Below are 20,158 nucleotides of genomic sequence, written 5' to 3' on the forward strand. Positions count from 1 at the left end.
ATTTCCGTTATAGTATCGGACCTTTTAAAAAAATTATTTTTTTTTTCAGAAACTATTTGAGTTTACCAAAAATGCTTTTTATAACTACTACTGGGTAAATGAATTTCTAGTATACTATGACTTTTTTGAAACTTTAGTTTCGGAGATGTAAATTTAATCGGACCTTTTAAAAACATTATTTTTTTTTTCAGAAACTATTTGAGACAGAGTTTACCAAAAATGCTTTTTATAACTACTACTGGGTATATATATGAATTTCTAGTATAGTATGACTTTTTTTGAAACTTTAGTTTCGGAGATATAAATTTAATCGGACCTTTTAAAAAAATTATTTTTTTTCAGAAACTATTTGAGACAGTTTACCAAAAATGTATTTTATAACTACCGTATGATCGAATAAAAACGGCGTCAGCGATGGCTATGAAATGAAGTTCGCTGTCATTTTATATGTAAAATTATATGGGAAATGTCATCGATGTTCATTTCCAAACCAACTGGACGCCGTTTTTTTTTTCGATCATACGGTACTACTGGGTAAATGAATGTCTAGTATAGTATGACTTTTTTTGAAACTTTAGTTTAGGAGTTATAAATTTAATCGGACCTTTTAAAAAAAATGTTTTTTTTTCAGAAACTATTTGAGACAGAGTTTACCAAAAATGTTTTTTATAACTACTACTAGTTATATATAGTATATAATATGGCCAGTCGGACCCTGCGTCGATCCGTTCTGTAAATACGGGGTATCCGTAAAGGGTAAGAGGAAAAACGAAATTCTCTATATACGAGCAATTCATGGGCGCTCTATAAATAGTGTTACGGATTCCGTGGGTCCACTAATTTAAACTCACGATAAAATACTTAACGAATTTATTTTCTCACTTTATACACAATTACTAACTTATAACACACAACAAACTAACTATTTATAAGATTCCTTCACCAAATTGTCCGATTTTCAATTTCCACGCGGTATATTCAAATTTCAAAAACTGTCTCAGTTGACGATGGCTCCGGCTTATATACTCTATTGACTGCTTCTCGAAATTTCCCCAATTCTCGGAAAGCGTACTTCTTCATACCAGACAATTCTATTGTCTGATTCCCTTACTTCTCGACTTGACTAAAAGATGGCGCCTGAAAAAGTCTTTTAATTTCTGGCGGATACGTTGCGGTTGTGCAGGCAACCAGTAATACATTTTAATTTCTGGCGGATGCGCCATTTTTTCTTGACATTGCCCCCTTCTCAAATTTGATCGTCCCGATCAAGGTTCCTGTCTGGTATCTCTTCAATCGATCCAGATGAACTACTTTCATCTTACTTCTAGGGCTGCGTTGAATCCGGTACACAACATCATTTATCCTCTTGATGACTGTATAAGGACCTTCCCATGCTGGAGTTAACTTTGGGGACCTCCCTTTCTTGCGCTGTGGGTTATATAACCATACCATATCGTCCTGTTGAAATCCCGTAGAATTGGCTCTGAGGTCGTAACGAGCTTTCATCCGGTCACTGGCTAGCGTAATCTTACTTCTTACGGCCTTATGAATTTCCATTAACCTTTCCTTCAGTTCATCCGCGTAGTCCTCTACATTTGTGGTGCCGTCGTCTGGTGATCCGAACACCAAGTCACAAGGCAACCGTAATTCTCGACCAAATAAAATCTTCGATGGTGAAAGTCCGGTGGTGTTGTGAACTGCACTTCTATACGCCATTAGGAACAGCGGTATGTGTTGATCCCAATCTCTTTGATGTTCGGCCACCATTTTCGAGAGGTGTTCTTCAATGGTCTTATTGAATCTTTCGACCATCCCATCAGACTGCGGATGTAAAGCTGTTGTCCTAGTCTTGTGAATACCAAGCAGATCACACATCTTCTGGAACAGTCTTGACTCGAAGTTCCTTCCTTGGTCAGTGTGAAGCTCTAAGGGAATTCCAAATCTACTGAAGACATTATGACTAATACTTCAGCTACAGTCGATGCTTCTTGGTTTGGAATGGCAAAAACTTCTGGCCATTTACTGAAATAATCCATCGCCACTAAAACGTACTTGTTGCCCTTGTGCGTTTCAGGGAATGGGCCTGCAATGTCAACAGCGATTCTTTCGAATGGCAGTCCAACGTTATATTGTTTCATTTTTCCCCTAGATCGAGTGCTTGGTCCTTGGCTGGCTGCACAAATTTTACATTGTCGACACCATTTCTTGACATCTTCGCAATAATCCACCCAGTAAAAGCGATCTCTCAGCTTGCTCAAGGTCTTGTTTACCCCAAGATGGGCTCCAGTTTTACCACCGTGAATTTCTTCCAATACCTGGGTAACTTTCTTCCTTGGTACCAGTAACTGAGTTGTTACTGTGCTGCCATCCGCACTTTCCCATGTGCGCTTTAACAATCCATTCTCAATAACCAGTGAATTCCACTGAGCCCAGAGAGCTTTGAAAACGAGCCCTCTGTCCGCAATATCCTGCCACGGTGGTCTCTCGCCGTTACCTTCCTTGAGCCGTAGTATTGCTCCGATGTCTGGATCTTCCATTTGATCTTTCCTCAATTGTGTCGTCGTCCACTGTTCATCGGTTCCAAGTTTAAAACTCCTTATCATGACAGTGCCTTCACGTTGTTCCGTTTTACAGCAGTGCTTACAATCGGTTTGACAGGGTCTTCTGGATAAACCGTCTGCGTTACCATGCATTTTTCCAGCACGATGTTGGATGGTAAAGTGATACTGTTGGAGCTTCTCGAGCCATCGTGCTATTTGACCTTCAGGTTGTTTCATCTCCATAAGCCACTTGAGAGCCGCATGATCTGTCCTAATTAAAAATTCTTGGCCGTACAGATATTTATGAAATGATCAACTGCCTTTACAATTGCTAGCAGCTCCTTCCGGGTAACGCAGTAATTCCTTTCTGGTTTGGATAGAACTCGACTGTAATATTCTATCACTCGTTCTTCGCCATCTTGCACTTGTGATAGCACTGCACCGATGCCGATGTTGCTGGCGTCGGTATCCAGGATATACCTTCCTTGTTGTTGTGGGTAGGCTAAAATAGGACTTGAACATAAAGCCGCTTTAAGTCTTTCAAAGGCTACATCACAATCGGTGTTCCATTCGTAGCCGACTTCATCACCTGTAAGTTTATGTAAAGGTGCAGCTATGTTGGCAAATCCCTTGACAAATCTTCTGTAATATGTGCATAAACCCAGAAAACTTCTAAGTTCATGTTTGTCGCGAGGTTTAGGCCAATCCTTGATTGCAGCGATTTTCTTCTGGTCGGTGTAAATTCCGTCTGCTGAGACTACATGACCCAAGAATTCCACTTGTCGCTGGAATAAACTACACTTCTTCGGGTTCAAGTACAGGTGAGCATTCCGTATGCGGCCGAAGACATCTTCTAAATTTCGCAAATGCTCTTCAAAAGTTCTTCCCATAACCAATACATCGTCGAGGTAAACCAAGCACGTTTTCCAAGTTAATCCTCTTAACACCACCTCCATGAGACGTTCGAAAGTGGCTGGAGCATTGCATAATCCAAACGGCATGACCTTGAATTGGTATAGTCCGTTTCCTGTAGAAAAAGCCGTCTTTTCTTTGTCTTCCTCGTCCAGACCAACTTGCCAGTATCCACTCTTTAAGTCGAGAGTGGAGAACCAGCACGAACCTGCCAGTGTGGTTAACGTGTCGTCTATACGTGGCAGTGGGTAGCTATCCTTCTTAGTGACGTCATTGAGCTTCCAATAGTCCACGCAGAATCGTGTACTACCATCTTTCTTCGTCACCAAAACAACAGGAGATGACCATGGACTCGATGATTCTTCGATAACTCCATCTTCTAGCATCTTATCTACCATTGTCTCCATTTCTTGTTGTTTGGAAAGGGGCACCCTTCTAGGACGTTGTCGAATCGGCTGAGCATGACCAGTATTAATCCGGTGCTTCACAAAATCCGTTCTTCCACTGTTGTTCTTCTCAAAAATACCGCCATGCTTTAGCAGGAACTGCTTGGCCTTCTGTTTCTCCTCAGGTGTTAGGTGATCCCATGGCTGTTCTAGATGTTTTAGTGTTTCTTGGGATGCCTTTTGTGTAACAGCTGACGACACTTCATCACATCGGGTGACACTTCTTACAGGTTCGCAGATGGCTATCTTGTCACCTTTTGAATCTTGACACAATTCCAGGAAAAAACATTCGCAATTCTGATCGGTATATTCTTGTCAGTGTTCACCAACGACTTTCCTACTAAGTACTTATCTTTTTGTTGTCGCTACTTTGTACCAGTCCAACACAGCACCCAGCGATTTTCTCCACTTTACCGAATACGATTTTCTCGGTATTACCAGGTATCACCACAGTTTCCGCTGATCTTACATCCATTCTGCCTGGTCCCTCGTCTGGAGATAACATGAACTCTTCATTTCCAATATTTAAGATATTTCTCTGGTGATCGAACGAAAATCCATGTTGACGAATCACATCCATGCCCAAGATGAAGTCATCTTCAATATCTGCCACTAAGACGCTATGCTGAAACTTCAAATTTCCTAACTTCAGTTCGACGATAGCCTCTCCCCGTACAACGGCCATTTCCCCCGTAACTGTACGTAAACACACTCTTCTTCCCAGAGGCATCAGCTTCAATCCTTGCACTGAGTTAGCCCGCACCAACGATACCATAGCGCCAGTGCCACTGTCATTCGGATTCTCCTACCATTGACCTTCCCGTCGATCACTAAACTGTCAGCGGTTCTTCCCAGACTCCTAATGGAAAAAATCCTGGGGGCTCTGTTCTCCCCAGTCAATACTCGCCCCTTAGTATTGACTGATTTTAGTTTTCCTGGTGCCTACGTTCTCTGGATGGTGAACGGGATCGCATTTGAACGCGGCAATCCCGTTTGATGTGGCCATTCCTGCCACATCTAAAGCACCTTATGTCCTGTGATCTTCTATAGCTCTCTGTCTGGGTGTTGTTGCTACTCTTGTTCACTAGTAACTCACATAGTTTACTAAACATCTCCTCCAAACGTATGTGAGAACTTCCGGGCTGTTCCTCAACCGTTACCGATCTTATCTTCGGTCTAGGGATGGCGCTAAATGCAGCTTCGATTTCCAGCGCCCTGACCAGTGCTTCGCTGCTGGTAGAAAATCGGGATATTTGCAGCGCCCTCTGTAATTCGTTGTCCCTCAGTCCGCTGATAAAGCACTGAGCAGCGAGTTCCTCCCTAAATCCTTCCGGTGCTTCAGGATACGCTAGGTGTACCAGCCGACGTAAGTCTGCTTCAAATTCCTGCAGACTCTCTCCGGACCTCTGCAGGCGTGTCTTGATCTGTGCCTGGTAAAGTTGGCGTCGATGTTGGTCGCCATATCTTCTGTCCAGTGCAGCGACCAAAGTTTGGTATTCCTGCTGTTGGGCTGCAGGAATAGTTTGCAACAGTTCCAGGGCAGGGCCACGCAGCGCGATGACAAGTGCCGCTGCTTTCTCCTGGTCAGTCCATCCGTTGGCAGCGGCGGCTGCTTCAAACTGGCGGTGGTACATCGTCCAGGTGGTTTGTCCATCGTAGGTCGGGGCCTTGAGGTTCGCAGTTCCATGAACGCCAGGTGTCTTTACTTGTACCTTGGTCTTCTGTAGGTCCATCTCTAATTTTTCCATTTTCTGCTGAAGGCGTTCCTCAAGATCTTCTACGGCTTCTTGAAGGTGGATGTCTTGCCTTTTTTTCAGTTCTTCAAAGTTCTTCTTAAATCGGTTTTGATCTTCTAATTTTTCTTTCTGGCGACGCACTTCTAAATCTTCAACAATTTTCTCCAACCGTCTTGTCTAATTTCTTGATTTTCAAGAATTTTCTGAAGCCGGTCCTGTTCTTCTTGTTTGTCGTGCTCTCGTTGAACTTTGAAATCTTCCAGAATTTTCTCAAGCCGGTCCTGTTCTTCTTGTTTGTCTTGTTGTCGTTGAATTTTCAAATCTTCGAAAATTTTGTCTTGCCGGTCCTGTTCTTCTTGTTTTTCTTTCTTTTGACGCGCTTCTAAACTTTCTAACATTTTTTCTTGATTTTCCATAAGTATTTTCTGTAGACGGTCTTGTTCCTCTTCTTTCTCTCTTCTCATATTCTCCATAAAATCGCCCAATAATTTGCTTACTTCCTCCATTTTCTTCGCTTGCTCCCTTGTACCAACCATAGAAATACTTAAATTCGGTCTAAAAATCTTCCAATCCACTTAATTTCTTCTTAAAATCCTCTTGAATCGCACTTCCGACACCAATTGTTACGGATTCCGTGGGTCCACTAATTTAAACTCACGATAAAATACTTAACGAATTTATTTTCTCACTTTATACACAATTACTATGTTTATCACATTTCACCGACGATGTACTGATTTCTTTCGAAAATCGACATCTATGAAACTATGAAACCTTCCTGGACACAAACGGTACATTGTGAAACAGGAAATTGTAGAGAGTAACAAGCCCTATAACACAGGATACAACATTTTAATGAACAGTGCTTTCCATAAAATCAATAAAATGAAAAATATAGGAAATAATATACAGGTACTGATTTCTTTCTCCAATCGACATCTATGAAACTATGAACCCTTCCTGGACACAAACGGTACATTGTGAGACAGGAAATTGTAGAGAGAAACAAGCCCTATAACATAGGATACAATATTTTAATGAACAGTGCTTTCCATAAAATGAATAAAATGAAAAATATAGGAAATAATATACAGGTACTGATTTCTTTCTAAAATCGACATCTATGAAACTATGAACCCTTCCTGGACACAAACGGTACATTGTGAGACAGGAAATTGTAGAGAGAAACAAGCCCTATAACATAGGATACAACATTTTAATGAACAGTGCTTTCCATAAAATCAATAAAATGAAAACTATAGGAAATAATATACAGGTACTGATTTCTTTCGAAAATCGACAACTATGAAACTATAAACCCTTCCTGGGCACAAACGGTACATTGTGAGACAGGAAATTGTAGAGAGAAACAAGCCCTATAACATAGGATACAAAATTTTAATGAACAGTGCTTTCCATAAAATCAATAAAATGAACAATATAGGAATTAATATACAGGTACTGATTTCTTTCGAAAATCGACAACTATAAAACTATGAAATAATATACAGGTACTGATTTCTTTCGAAAATCGACAACTATGAAATTATAAATCCTTCCTGGACACAAACGGTACATTGTGAGACAGGAAATTGTAGAGAGAAACAAGCCCTATAACATAGGATACAACATTTTAATGAACAGTGCTTTCCATAAAATCAATAAAATGAAAAATATAGGAAATAATATACAGGTACTGATTTCTTTCTAAAATCGACATCTATGAAATTATGAACCCTTCCTGGACACAAACGGTACATTGTGAGACAGGAAATTGTAGAGAGCAACAAGCCCTATAACATAGGATACAACATTTTAATGAACAGTGCTTTCCATAAAATCAATAAAACGAAAAATATAGGAAATAATATACAGGTACTGATTTCTTTGTAAAATCGACATCTACGAAACTATGAACCCTTCCTGGACACAGACGGTACATTCAAAGAATCAATAAAATGAAAAATATAGGAAATAATATACAGGTACTGATTTCTTTCTAAAATCGACATCTATGAAACTATGAACCCTTCCTGGACACAAACGGTACATTGTGAGACAGGAAATTGTAGAGAGAAACAAGCCCTATAACATAGGATACAACGTTATAATGAACAGTGCTTTCCATAAAATCAATAAAATGAAAACTATAGGAAATAATATACAGGTACTGATTTCTTACTAAAATCGACATCTATGAAACTCTGAACCCTTCCTGGACACAAACGGTACATTGTGAGACAGGAAATTGTAGAGAGAAACAAGCCCTATAACATAGGATACAACATTTTAATGAACAGTGCTTTCCATAAAATCAATAAAATGAAAAATATAGGAAATAATATACAGGTAATGATTTCTTTCGAAAATCGACAACTATGAAATTATGAATCCTTCCTGGACACAAACGGTACATTGTGAGACAGGAAATTGTAGAGAGAAACAAGCCCTATAACATAGGATACAACACTTTAATAAACAGTGCTTTCCATAAAATCAATAAAATGAAAAATATAGGAAATAATATAAAGGTACTGATTTCTTTCTAAAATCGACATCTATGAAATTATGAACCCTTCCTGGACACAAACGGTACATTGTGAGACAGGAAATTGTATAGAGAAACAAGCCCTATAACATAGGATACAACATTTTAATGAACAATGCTTTGCATAAAATCAATAAAATGAAAAATATAGAAAAGTTAGTGTTTAAGAATTTTTCAGAAATTCTTAAACACAAAAAACAATCAAAATCAAATAGAAAATAAAAACATTAAAAAAGATACACGATATATTGCGCTCCCCTTCGTAAATGGGTTGTCTCAACAATTACAAGGGTTACACAAAAAGTATAATATAACGATTTGTCATAAAGCACATAACTTGTTAGCTAATAATTTCTCTAAACTAAAATCTGTAACACCGTTAAACAAACGAAGCAATGTTATATATGAAATTCCATGTTCGAACTGCGCCCAAGTTTACATAGGACAAACTTCTCAATGGTTAGAAAATAGACTGAAAGGGCACAAGTATTATAAAAAAATGTAACCGCCCTCACAAATCATGTGTCAACAGAAAATCATACATTCGATTTTAATAAAACTAAAATTTTAAAAACAGAAAATCACCAAAAAAAGAGAGAATTTTATGAAATGGTGGAGATACAAAAAAACAAAAACGCGGTAAATGAAAAAAGACCTAAAAATCTAAGCAAAATATATCTGTCGATCCTCTAACGCACTAAGAACAGTAGACATCGGGTATTGAAACGATAAATACGTACGTGCTCTATAGTAAAGTGTAATGTCCAAAAACAATTAAAAACAATAGTTAATATGTGTTATTGTGTTGTCCAGTTTAACAAATTTTAACTCTGTAAGAATCTACGTTCAAGGTAAGACCTTTTAGTTTGACATTTTATCTTACTGATTTTAACTGACTGTTTTTATGTGCTTAAAGAGGCTTGAAAAAGACATATACTGTCGAAACGTCGTCACAAAATAAAAAAATAATGAACAAAATCTAGAAACATCTTTGCAACCCCAACGACCTAAAGCCAAGAGTGAAAACAAAAAAAAGAAATAATATACAGGTACTGATTTCTTTCTAAAATCGACATCTATGAAACTCTGAACCCTTCCTGGACACAAACGGTACATTGTCAGACAGGAAATTGTAGAGAGCAACAAGCCCTATAACATAGGATACAACATTTTCATGAACAGTGCTTTCCATAAAATCAATAAAACGAAAAATATAGGAAATAATATACAAGTACTGATTTCTTTCGAAAATCGACAACTATGAAACTATAAACCCTTCCTGGGCACAAACGGTACATTGTGAGACAGGAAATTGTAGAGAGAAACCAGCCCTATAACATAGGATACAACATTTTAATGAACAGTGTGACCATAAAATCAATAAAATGAAAAATATAGAAAATAATATACAGTTACTGATTTCTTTCTAAAATCGACATCTATGAAACTATGAACCCTTCCTGGACACAAACGGTACATTGTGAGACAGGAAACTGTAGAGAGAAACAAGCCCTATAACATAGGATACAACATTTTAATGAACAGTGCTTTCCATAAAATCAATAAAATGAAAACTATAGGAAATAATATACAGGTACTGATTTCTTTCTAAACTCGACATCTGTGAAACTCTGAACCCTTCCTGGACACAAACGGTACATTGTGAGACAGGAAATTGTAGAGAGAAACAAGCCCTATAACATAGGATACAACATTTTAATGAACAGTGCTTTCCATAAAATCAATAAAATGAAAAATATAGGAAATAATATACAAGTACTGATTTCTTTCGAAAATCGACAACTATGAAACTATAAACCCTTCCTGGGCACAAACGGTACATTGTGAGACAGGAAATTGTAGAGAGAAACAAGCCCTATAACATAGGATACAACATTTTAACGAACAGTGCTTTCCATAAAATCAATAAAATGAAAAATATAGGAAATAATATACAGGTACTGATTTCTTTCTAAAATCGACATCTATGAAACTCTGAACCCTTCCTGGACACAAACGGTACATTGTGAGACAGGAAATTGTAGAGAGAAACAAGCACTATAACATAGGATACAATATTTTAATGAACAGTGCTTTCCATAAAATCAATAAAATGAAAAATTAGGAAATAATATACAAGTACTGATTTCTTTCGAAAATCGACAACTATGAAACTATAAACCCTTCCTGGGCACAAACGTACATTGTAAGACAGGAAATTGTAGAGAGAAACAAGCCCTATAACGTAGGATACAACATTTTAATGAACAGTGCTTTCAATAAAATCAATAAAATGAAAACTATAGGAAATAATATACAGGTACTGATTTCTTTCGAAAATCGACAACTATGAAACTATGAACCCTTCCTGGACATAAACGGTACATTGTGAGACAGGAAATTGTAGAGAGAAACAAGCCCTATAACATAGGATACAACATTTTAATGAACAGTGCTTTCCATAAAATTAATAAAATGAAAAATATAGGAAATAATATACAGGTACTGATTTTTTTCGAAAATCGACAACTATGAAACTATGAACCCTTCCTGGAAACAAACCGTACATTGTGAGACAGGAAATTGTAGAGAGAAACAAGCCCTATAACATAGGATACAACATTTTAATGAACAGTGCTTTCCATAAAATCAATAAAATGAAAAATATAGGAAATAATATACAGGTACTGATTTCTTTCTAAAATCGACATTTTAATATTTTATTGTCTAAAATGCCGTTTGTATGGATTAATACCTGTTAGGCAATAAAGTTATTATTTTTATTATAAGAATCAGCAGAAATGGTAAGAGGGTTGGAGAAAATTTTATTTTTGCAGACTAGTGTAATTTGTTGGAAAATTACTTTAATTTAATATACCTACTTCTAAAATCGAATGAAGATGCGTATCTTCTAACAGAGCTAAGAGATGAGGTCTCTCCTGAGGTTGGGACTCCTGCAGACAGTAAATGTCATCTAAACGGTCCATGATAGTCGACACAGCTAAAAAAGGTGTCAAATAATTTAGAATGTTCTTTTCTTATTTTATGAAGAAGATTTCTCATATCATTTTTGATTATCTTCTGTCAAAATCATACATTTTTTTGCTGGACAGACTCCACCTATTAATGAAACGTATTTTTTAGACCGTGTCATATGACAGTGACAAAATAGTGTAAATATTTAATATCTAAGAAATATTACCAGTAGATGTGACCTCGTCGTCCCCAAAATCACACACAAAATCATCAGCAACAGTCTCGTCATAATTGTACCATTTACTCGAATTCACAGCATTCAAAACGCAAGTTTTCAATTTTCTTCTATTGTTATACTTTTTCATTTCCTCTATAGTGTCATTCAGATGTATTCTCAAGGCTTTGTCGCGATCCTACAAAATAAAACGTTTGATAAAACACACATTTAAATATGTAATGAAGTTCATAAAAATTTCTAGGACACCCTGTATATTGTGTTAATATTATACTAGAATAATAGAGACTTGATTCTCTTTTAATAATGACAGGCAGTGTATTTTATTGTTAACTCATTATTGTAATGAACTTCATTAGTGTTTCTATTGTTGAATTAAATAAGTTAAATATTTAATTGCCATTTTGTAAGAGAGTTTTGATCGGTTTTGGTCGCTGTGGTTTGGTGCGAGAAACCGAGACGTTTGCGCCGCTCTCCCTATCAGTGCAGGTTGAGTGGAGGGGAGCGTCAGTCGAGTACCTCGGCTACAGCAGCTCTAGAGAGACAGTTTGTGGTCGCACGCAAAACAGTGAGGTTCGAGTCCGGAGTGCCCTGCCAAGTGTCCTGCTGCCAGCCGCCTGTCGCCGCACTGTATAAGGTAAGCCCCACCGCAAAAGTGATCGAGGGTAGGTCGTATTATTTTTATTGTTATTAAGCGTTTACTCGACTACCTGGACGCGTTATAAGGATAAGGGAGTTAGTTGACGGGATTGTTAGGATATTAAAAGCGCGGGAGAACAACCGTTGCCAACCAGACAAGGAGGGACTACGTTGTGCTACCGGCAGGTCGCCAGGAATGATGTCCTTTTCTTTTAAAGGTTGTCTGACATCTGCTCCGGTCTGACGTGTCCTTCGGTTGATGAGACGAGAGTTCGTAGTTTTCTTCATTAATATTAAAATTGCCAGAATTGCCGAGCAGGCAAAAAGGGACTACGCTGTGCTACGGGCAGGTCGCCAGGAATGATGTCCTTTTTTTTAAAGGTTGTCTGACATCTGCTTCGGCTCAGTGTACCTCTCGGGGAAAGCTAATTACGGGCTAATAATTAATTCATCTTCTTAAGGGACAGTCAGGGTAGTTCAGTAAACGCACGTGTCGTGAATGTTCACGGAGCTACAACAAGACTTCGCCCAAATCCCGAGGCTGGTTTTGTAGCTCCCGTATTTTCTAGGTGTGTCGTCCGGACGGCACCCTGCATGAGTGACGCTGGACGGGATCTCGCCGAAATCCCGAGGTTGTCCTGACCGGGCGGTGTGTGTGCGGGCTGCGCTTAACCAAACGATGTACAACTCGCCGAGACGTCGCTAACATCTACGTCGATCCAGGGCTCGCGTTTGTGTATCCCTCGGGACGCTGTTAACTTCGCGATTGATCCAGGACTCGCGTTTGCGTATCCCACAGGACGCTGTTAACTTCGCGATCGATCCAGGACTCGCGTTTGCGTATCCCACAGGACGCTGTTAACTTCGCGATCGATCCAGGGCTCACGTTTGTGTATCCCACGGGACGCTGTTAACTTCGCGATCGATCCAGGGCTCGTGTTTGTGTCCCACAGGACGCTGTTAATTTCGCGATCGATCCAGGACTTGCGTTTGTGTATTCCGGGACGCTTTTAACTTCGACGCCGATCCGAGGTCCGTGTTTCGTTGTCAAAACGGACGCCGTTCGAGAAATATTTAGCTGTGACCATCGGGACGCCTGTAACGACGTCGCCGCCGTTTAGAGAGTCGCGTCATAGTAGAGTGTGTTACTCCGGTACTTATGGGTCTGTGTGCATTAGGACGCCGCTAGATTCAACGTCGATTAGGAACTCGCGTCGTTTTATTTAATAGAACGTCATTGCGGGAACGCGTTTTGAATTCACGGGATAGAATCAGTCAGAGAGTTACATATCGGGAATAATCGATCAAAACTCTAGAGGTACATGGTTGTTATTGTAAATTTTACTTTACGGGTCTTTAAATATACATTTTATTGTTACGATTCGAGGACGTGAACCTTCCTGGATTATTTTTGTACATAATTAATTAGTTAAATAAAAACCTAGTGTTGCGTTATAGTTTATTGTGTGTTTATATTATATTGTGTGTTTTATTTTCTTTTCATCTCATCACTCCCTGGTATCTCCACTGTATAAAAGCTACCCGTATTGGCACTAGTGGTCTCTCAAACACTTTAAACTTGGGGGTGGCGCCCGAGGAACCGAAACAAAGCAACTCGGCGTCCGTGACTTCTCTCAAAAACGGGGGAGCGTCACAAATAAAATAATGTGAACCAAATGTACTTAACTTACCCTCAACCACCTATGATTCAAAATTTCTTGTATAGTTATCCTTTGTTTGGGATCGACACTTAACATTTGCTGTACTAAATCCTTCGCACTATCGCTGATAAATTCCCACTGAGTTGCAGTGCTTAGCTGAAAAAATATAGTTTTTTAAGATAAATATTCATAAATCCTTAAATACAGGGTGAGTTTCCTAAGATGTTCTCTATGGGTATCTCGGAAAGTATTGGAGATAGAGAGTCGGTTGAATGGAGAAAGAATTGCAGTTTTGTGGGGTCATAAATATGCGCCTTTCAGATTTTTGAAAAAGTTCATGGCTTACTAGATATTTTGAAAAAAAAACAATTTTGGTTGTTTTAAAAATTGTCCCTAATATAATTATAATCTATTTTAGACAAAAAAATTTCAGATAAAAGTTGTAGATAAATACATCCGTAATGAGTTTGTGTTCTCCGATTTTTTCTAAAGCCTGTTATTTTTGACATATGACACAAACATATATTTTTTTAATGGAAACCATAGTTGGCCATGACTTCATAAAAAGCGCAATTTTTTAAGCTTTTCAGCGATATAAGCTATAATATGTTTTTTTCGGAAAATTACTGAGTTATAGCCAATTCTTATTTTTTTATTAATTTCACTTAGTTGGCATGGTGTTCTTATTTTGTTACGATTTATGACTTATAAAAAGACAGAATATTATCACTAAACGGTTGTTTACAATTTACATTAAACAAACTAAAACTTAAAAAAATAATATCACTACATACACTTTAAGTTATATTAGAAAATGTTCAAAAAATCCGCTATTGTTTTGAGTACATAAATGCATCTTTTTAAAACTGAATTACTAGCTTTTCTCACAGAACGACCGGTCGACTTAATCAAACTTTTCCCGTACCGCCTCTTCGAGTGCCTCTCTTAATTCATAAGTACTTTTGTAAACCTTGTTGTTAACCATACCGCATAAAACAAATCTAAAATGGATAGGTCAGGTGATCGAGGAGGCCATAATTATGATATAAATAATTTTTAACATTTCTTTCATTATGGGGTGGGGTCATAATGAAATTCATGTTGGAACCACTCTATTGATGAGCGATTTAACTTTTCTACGTCTTGAAAACCGTTCTCTAAAAAACGTAAGTAACGTTCACCGGTCAACGTATCCTCGAAAATGTATGGTCAAGAAAAGTTGAACCAATAATCCTACAGGCTTTTCTTCATTTGAAAAAATCATATTTACAATTTTTGTATATTTTAATTTACAAAGTTTGGATGTGACAGTTTCACATTTCTGAGAGGTACGACGATTGAACTTATTTCCATGGCTAACTAAGTGAAATTAGTCAAGAAGGATAAGAATTGGCTATAACTCAGTAATTTTTCGAAAAAAACATATTATAGCTTATATCGCTGAAAAGCTTAAAAAAGGGCGCTTTTATAAAGCCACAGTCAACTATGGTTTCCATTTAAAAAAAACATGTGTTTGTGTCATATGTCAAAAATGACAGGCTTTAGAAAAAATTGGAGAACACAAACTCATTACGGATGGGATTATCTACAACTTATATCGGAAAACTTTTTGTCTAAAATATATTATAATGGAATTAGGGAGAATTTTTCAAATAGCCAAAATTTGTTTTTTTTTCGAAATATCTAGTAAGCCATGAACTTCTTCAAAAATCTGAAAGGCGTATATTTATTACCCTACAAAACGGCAATTCTTTCCCCACTTAACCGACTCTCTATCTCCAGTAGTTTCCAAAATACCCATAGAGAACATCGTAGGAAACTCACCCTGTATAAATAACGTGGGAGAATACCTTTATAACCTTTTTATTTTTTTAGATAAAAAAGTCAGATTTGGTATGTAATAAATCAGGATTAATTGACGTATTCAATTACTTTAGGTCACTTCATGGTTTACCGAAAATTACTATAACTTTTGATTTTTAAATGGTATCCTCCGCATGTTTTTACTTTATTTAATAGAAAATTATATTCTGAATAGAATTACATATCATCGAGCATATCATAGATCAACTTTAAAGCTCCATTCAGAACCTCGCAATTAGTGGTTTCCATTAAACTTTATACTTTTTGGTTTACAATCATTCACAATGTTTAAAAAAAGGGTCTACCCTCACCCCTATATAAATTTAAGTATAAATGAAAATTTTAGAAAAACTACCGATCTATTTTCGTAAAATGGGTTTTCTAGTGTTTACTACATTTTTCTATCTTGTAAAATTGTCACCTCGCATAGTTTTTAAAAAAATATGTTTTTCCAAAGCTGACCTTATTCAGAACCTCGCAATTAGTGGAATAAATTAGTGGTTTCAATTACACTTCATACTTTTAGTTTACAATATTCACAATGTCTAACACAATTAAAATTAATAGAATATCCTAGCAACAGCTTGTGGTAGTCAGTTGTATCCAGAGAGAAAGCCTAATATTTAGCTTATGAAACAATCAACTTTTGATTTCTAACCACAATTTCTCTTGACGGAAGATAATCAAAGGCCAAAGTGACATTTCTCGAAAATTTTGAAGTATAATTAGTGGAAAAGTCAAAAGTTTGATAACTTTTTCTACTAATTGAAAATGTCTACCACTAATTTTGACGTTCTGAATGCTTACATTAAAATTAAAGGAACAAACTTCTACGCTAACCACTAATTTATTTCACTAATTGCCAGGTTTTGAATGAAGCTTTAAGTTTTTCGCTTAAAAAAATAGAATTTCGAGAGTGCCATAATAGCTGTGTTAAAACCATTAATTTTCAATCAAGGAGCCTACAGTTGATGGTCTAATTTTTTTCGTGGCGTTTCCTGGAACTTAAAAGATGTCCCAATTAGGGCATTCCATCCCGAAAGAAATGTTCAATCCCGGGATTTCGGGATTATAATTTTTCGATCCCGGGATTCACGAAAAAATTAATTACGTTGGAATTATAGTACATTTTCTTTCTTTACAAAATTTTATTGAACAAAAAAAACATTAACATAAATTAAACGTCAACCCCATTACAAAACAACATAACATATAAGTTTATTTAACAAAAAAAAAACATAAAAGGAACTAAAATATACATTTTTTATTTAATTTACATAACCAATCGAATACAGCATAACACAGGATTACTAAGATACTAATATAACAACTTATGCAGTAACAAAGATGAGAATCTAAACTTGGTTTTTTTGGTTTTTGAAAAAATTTCTTAAAAAAAACAAGCCGATCAAGAGTATTAATCACTCAAACTAGATCTTCATCATCTTCAAACTTGATCAAACATTCAGGGTTGTTTATAAGCGCATATTGTACTATCCTGAAAGACTTGTGTACGATTTAAATTAAAGAAAAAATGTAACGATGAATCCCGAAAATCCCGGGATTAAAGAAAAGACAATCCCGGGATTTCGGGATTGAAAAAATGTCCGGGATCCCGGGATTGAATGCCCTAGTCCCAATCACATTTTTAATCATAACTCATTTTTTTTTCAAATGAAACAAGACTGGATCATTAATACCGTATGATCGAGAAAAAAAAACAATCATTTTATATGGAATATTATACAGGGTGGTCCGAACTGTATTCCGGAAACTTCGGTGACATATTCTGCAGATAAAAATAAGTAAAAAAGTTCGTATAAATATATGTCCTAAAATGCTTAGTTTCAGAGATACAGGGTGTAGAAGTTTCAATTTTATTTCTATTTTTTCCAAATTATTTCTGAAGTAACGTCAATATTTGGATGAAAATTGGTGTCTGGGGGTTTTTTAATATGAGAATTTTGATTTTTATGTCAATATGACTCGTACTTGTAGGGGGCGCCACCTACATATTTTTAACTGGTTTCAAGAGTAATCACTTTTCGTCCGTACCTGTATAAAATTATTAAGTAAAAAATATACATTTATAGCGTTTTTTACGTAAAAAAGGTCTCTTTGTAAAAATCGCTACGAGTAATAATTCTCGAGATATTTGGAATCGAAATTATCAATACCTATTATCATTGACATAAATTAAACATGTCAACTAAATAGTTATTAGACTAAAATCATAAATTTAAAATGTTTTTGTGTCAAAAGTTCAACAGAAACTGTTTTATCATCATTTTTTCGCAGAAAAAATTATGATTAATTTAAAAAAATAAAAATTTCCGAAATTTATTATTTCAGTCAAAGAAGTATCTCCCCAACGTGTTTATTTTTTGTCAATAATGGCATGTATTGACTATTTACATTCTAAATATCTTGAGAACGGTTGCTCGCAGCGATTTTTACCAAGAGATATTTTTTACGTAAAAAGTCACGGATATGTATATTTTATCACTCAGTAGTTTTATAAAGGTACGGACAAAAAGTTATTATTCTCCAAAACAGTTAAAACACATACCCCCTACAAATAGGAGCCATATTGACATCAAAATCAAATTTCTAGTGTCAAAAAAACCCCAGATACCAATTTTCATCCAAATACTGACGCTACTTCAGAAGTTATTTGGAAAAAATCGAAATAAAAATGAAACTTGTACACCCTGTATCTCCGAAACTAAGCATTTTCGGACATACATTTATACGAACTTTTTTACCTATTTTTATCTACAGAATATGCTGCCGAAGTTTCCGGAATACAGTTCGGACCACCCTGTATAGGGAATGTCAATCAATCGTCGTTTCCTAGCCAACAGGACGCCGTTTTTTTCGATCATATGGTAATATTTCGAGTAAAATTGTCGTTATAAACACAGCCCTTAGAATGAAATTTAAAACACTATCTTTTTAGACAAAAAATCTCAGAGGTTGACATGAGATGTCATTCTATCAAACAAAGTAAAAAATACTGGAGGTGCCACTTAAAAATCAAAAGTTGTATTCATTTCCGGTAAAATAGGAAGTGACCAAAAATAATTAAATACGTCAATCCATCCTAATTTATGTCATATACTAACATACCAAATCTCGTTTATTTGTCTGAAAAAATAAAGTTATAGGGGTGAGTTACTTTTAAAAAACACCCGGTATATACACCCCAAGTAAAAATCTCCAAACAAGAACTTACTGATAATTTCCCTCTGCAAATAGCCTCGTACAATCTTCTGCCACTACCATGAAAGGGCAAAGTACCAGAGAGTAACACATGAAGGAGTACACCAGCAGCCCAAATATCCACTGCTTTCCCATATTGTCGCCTCTCCACTACTTCAGGGGCCATATATTGCGGACAACCTAGTCTACCTGAAAAACAAAAAGGAAACCATACTTATTGTACCAACGGTACCACACTGTGTATACATTTAATTGAATAGCCTGAATAAAACCTAAGAATGATTTTATTTGAATGTTTTGTATTATAACTATTGTGCCCCTATAAAATACAAACAATTACAGTGGCGGCTGATCACAAAGGATGCAATTATTTTAACATGATGAATTTTGTACAAAGGTTTAAAAAATTTAAAATTGTATACAGGGTGGCGCACCTCATTCGCCTCGGTTGATTATACGAAAACGGAAAGATGTAGAAACAAAATATTTTATGGGTATATGTGGGGAAACAATATGCACAATTTAAAATTATTTTGAAATATACAGGGTGTTTCAGAACTAAGATCCATACCAAATTTATATTTTTTCGTATGAAACACCCGGTATTTTATTTCATTTTTGGATTCTTGGGCCCAAAAAAAAAGGCATTTATTATAAGGATTAAATATGTTTAAAATCTTTAGTTTTTGAGATATTTAAAGATATTAAAATTTGCACACTACAATAGAATAGACTATTAACACCCTGTACATTACTTTTCAGAATTAATTCTTATGCTGAGTTTAAAGGTAGAGAAATACACTTTACTGAAAAATGGTATTGGTTCCTTAAATTTATACAGGGCTATCAAAAGTTGCTGATCTATTTTAAGGATATATTTTATATAAAAACTTCGTTATTTCAAATGCAACACCCTGTATTTTTTTAAATAAATCTAAGCAGATTCAAATGCTCTTTCAAACTATATTAGGGATATGGTATAAATTTCCTATACCTATCTAGCTCGGATTTTGAATAAAAAGCGATTTTTAAATAAAATTGCTATCAAGATGGCTGGTGTCGCCATGGCAATTTTCTAGTGACAGTTAGTAACTATTTTCAAAGTCGACATTAGTTTATGGACATTATTATTTATAAATTATAACAGTTTACTTAAATTTACCTACAATAGTTTAATAAGTAAGTATTCATTATTTTATCAAGAAAAATAAAGCAGTATCTGCTGGCGGAATGAACAGATATGTTACTAGTTACTAGTGATATTATTATGTGAGGAAAATTGCTTCTTGGCCTCAAGGGCTTATGCTCAAAGATATCCAAATAGGAATCTTCCTGATAAGTGTTTCTTTGAAAAACTTCTCCTATTTCGCAGAGCTGGTA

The 20,158-nt window shown here is 36.1% G+C and overlaps 1 protein-coding gene across 1 annotated transcript in view; it reads right to left on the minus strand.

Moving 5' to 3' along the window:
• LOC115875291 (peripheral plasma membrane protein CASK-like) overlaps positions 1-20,158 on the minus strand; it is a 454,286-nt gene that overhangs the window by 397,341 nt on the left and 36,787 nt on the right. The window contains exons 7-10 of the mRNA XM_030890711.1: positions 18,792-18,967; positions 13,724-13,849; positions 11,385-11,571; positions 11,065-11,183 (exon numbers count right to left, since the gene is read on the minus strand). Coding sequence (XP_030746571.1) covers positions 11,065-11,183; positions 11,385-11,571; positions 13,724-13,849; positions 18,792-18,967 — 608 coding nt within the window. The remainder of the gene's footprint in view (positions 1-11,064; positions 11,184-11,384; positions 11,572-13,723; positions 13,850-18,791; positions 18,968-20,158) is intronic.

This window comes from Sitophilus oryzae, unplaced genomic scaffold, assembly GCF_002938485.1.
Source record: "Sitophilus oryzae breed Bouriz unplaced genomic scaffold, Soryzae_2.0 scaffold_1368_pilon_pilon, whole genome shotgun sequence".
NCBI classification, from domain to species: Eukaryota; Metazoa; Arthropoda; class Insecta; order Coleoptera; family Curculionidae; genus Sitophilus; species Sitophilus oryzae.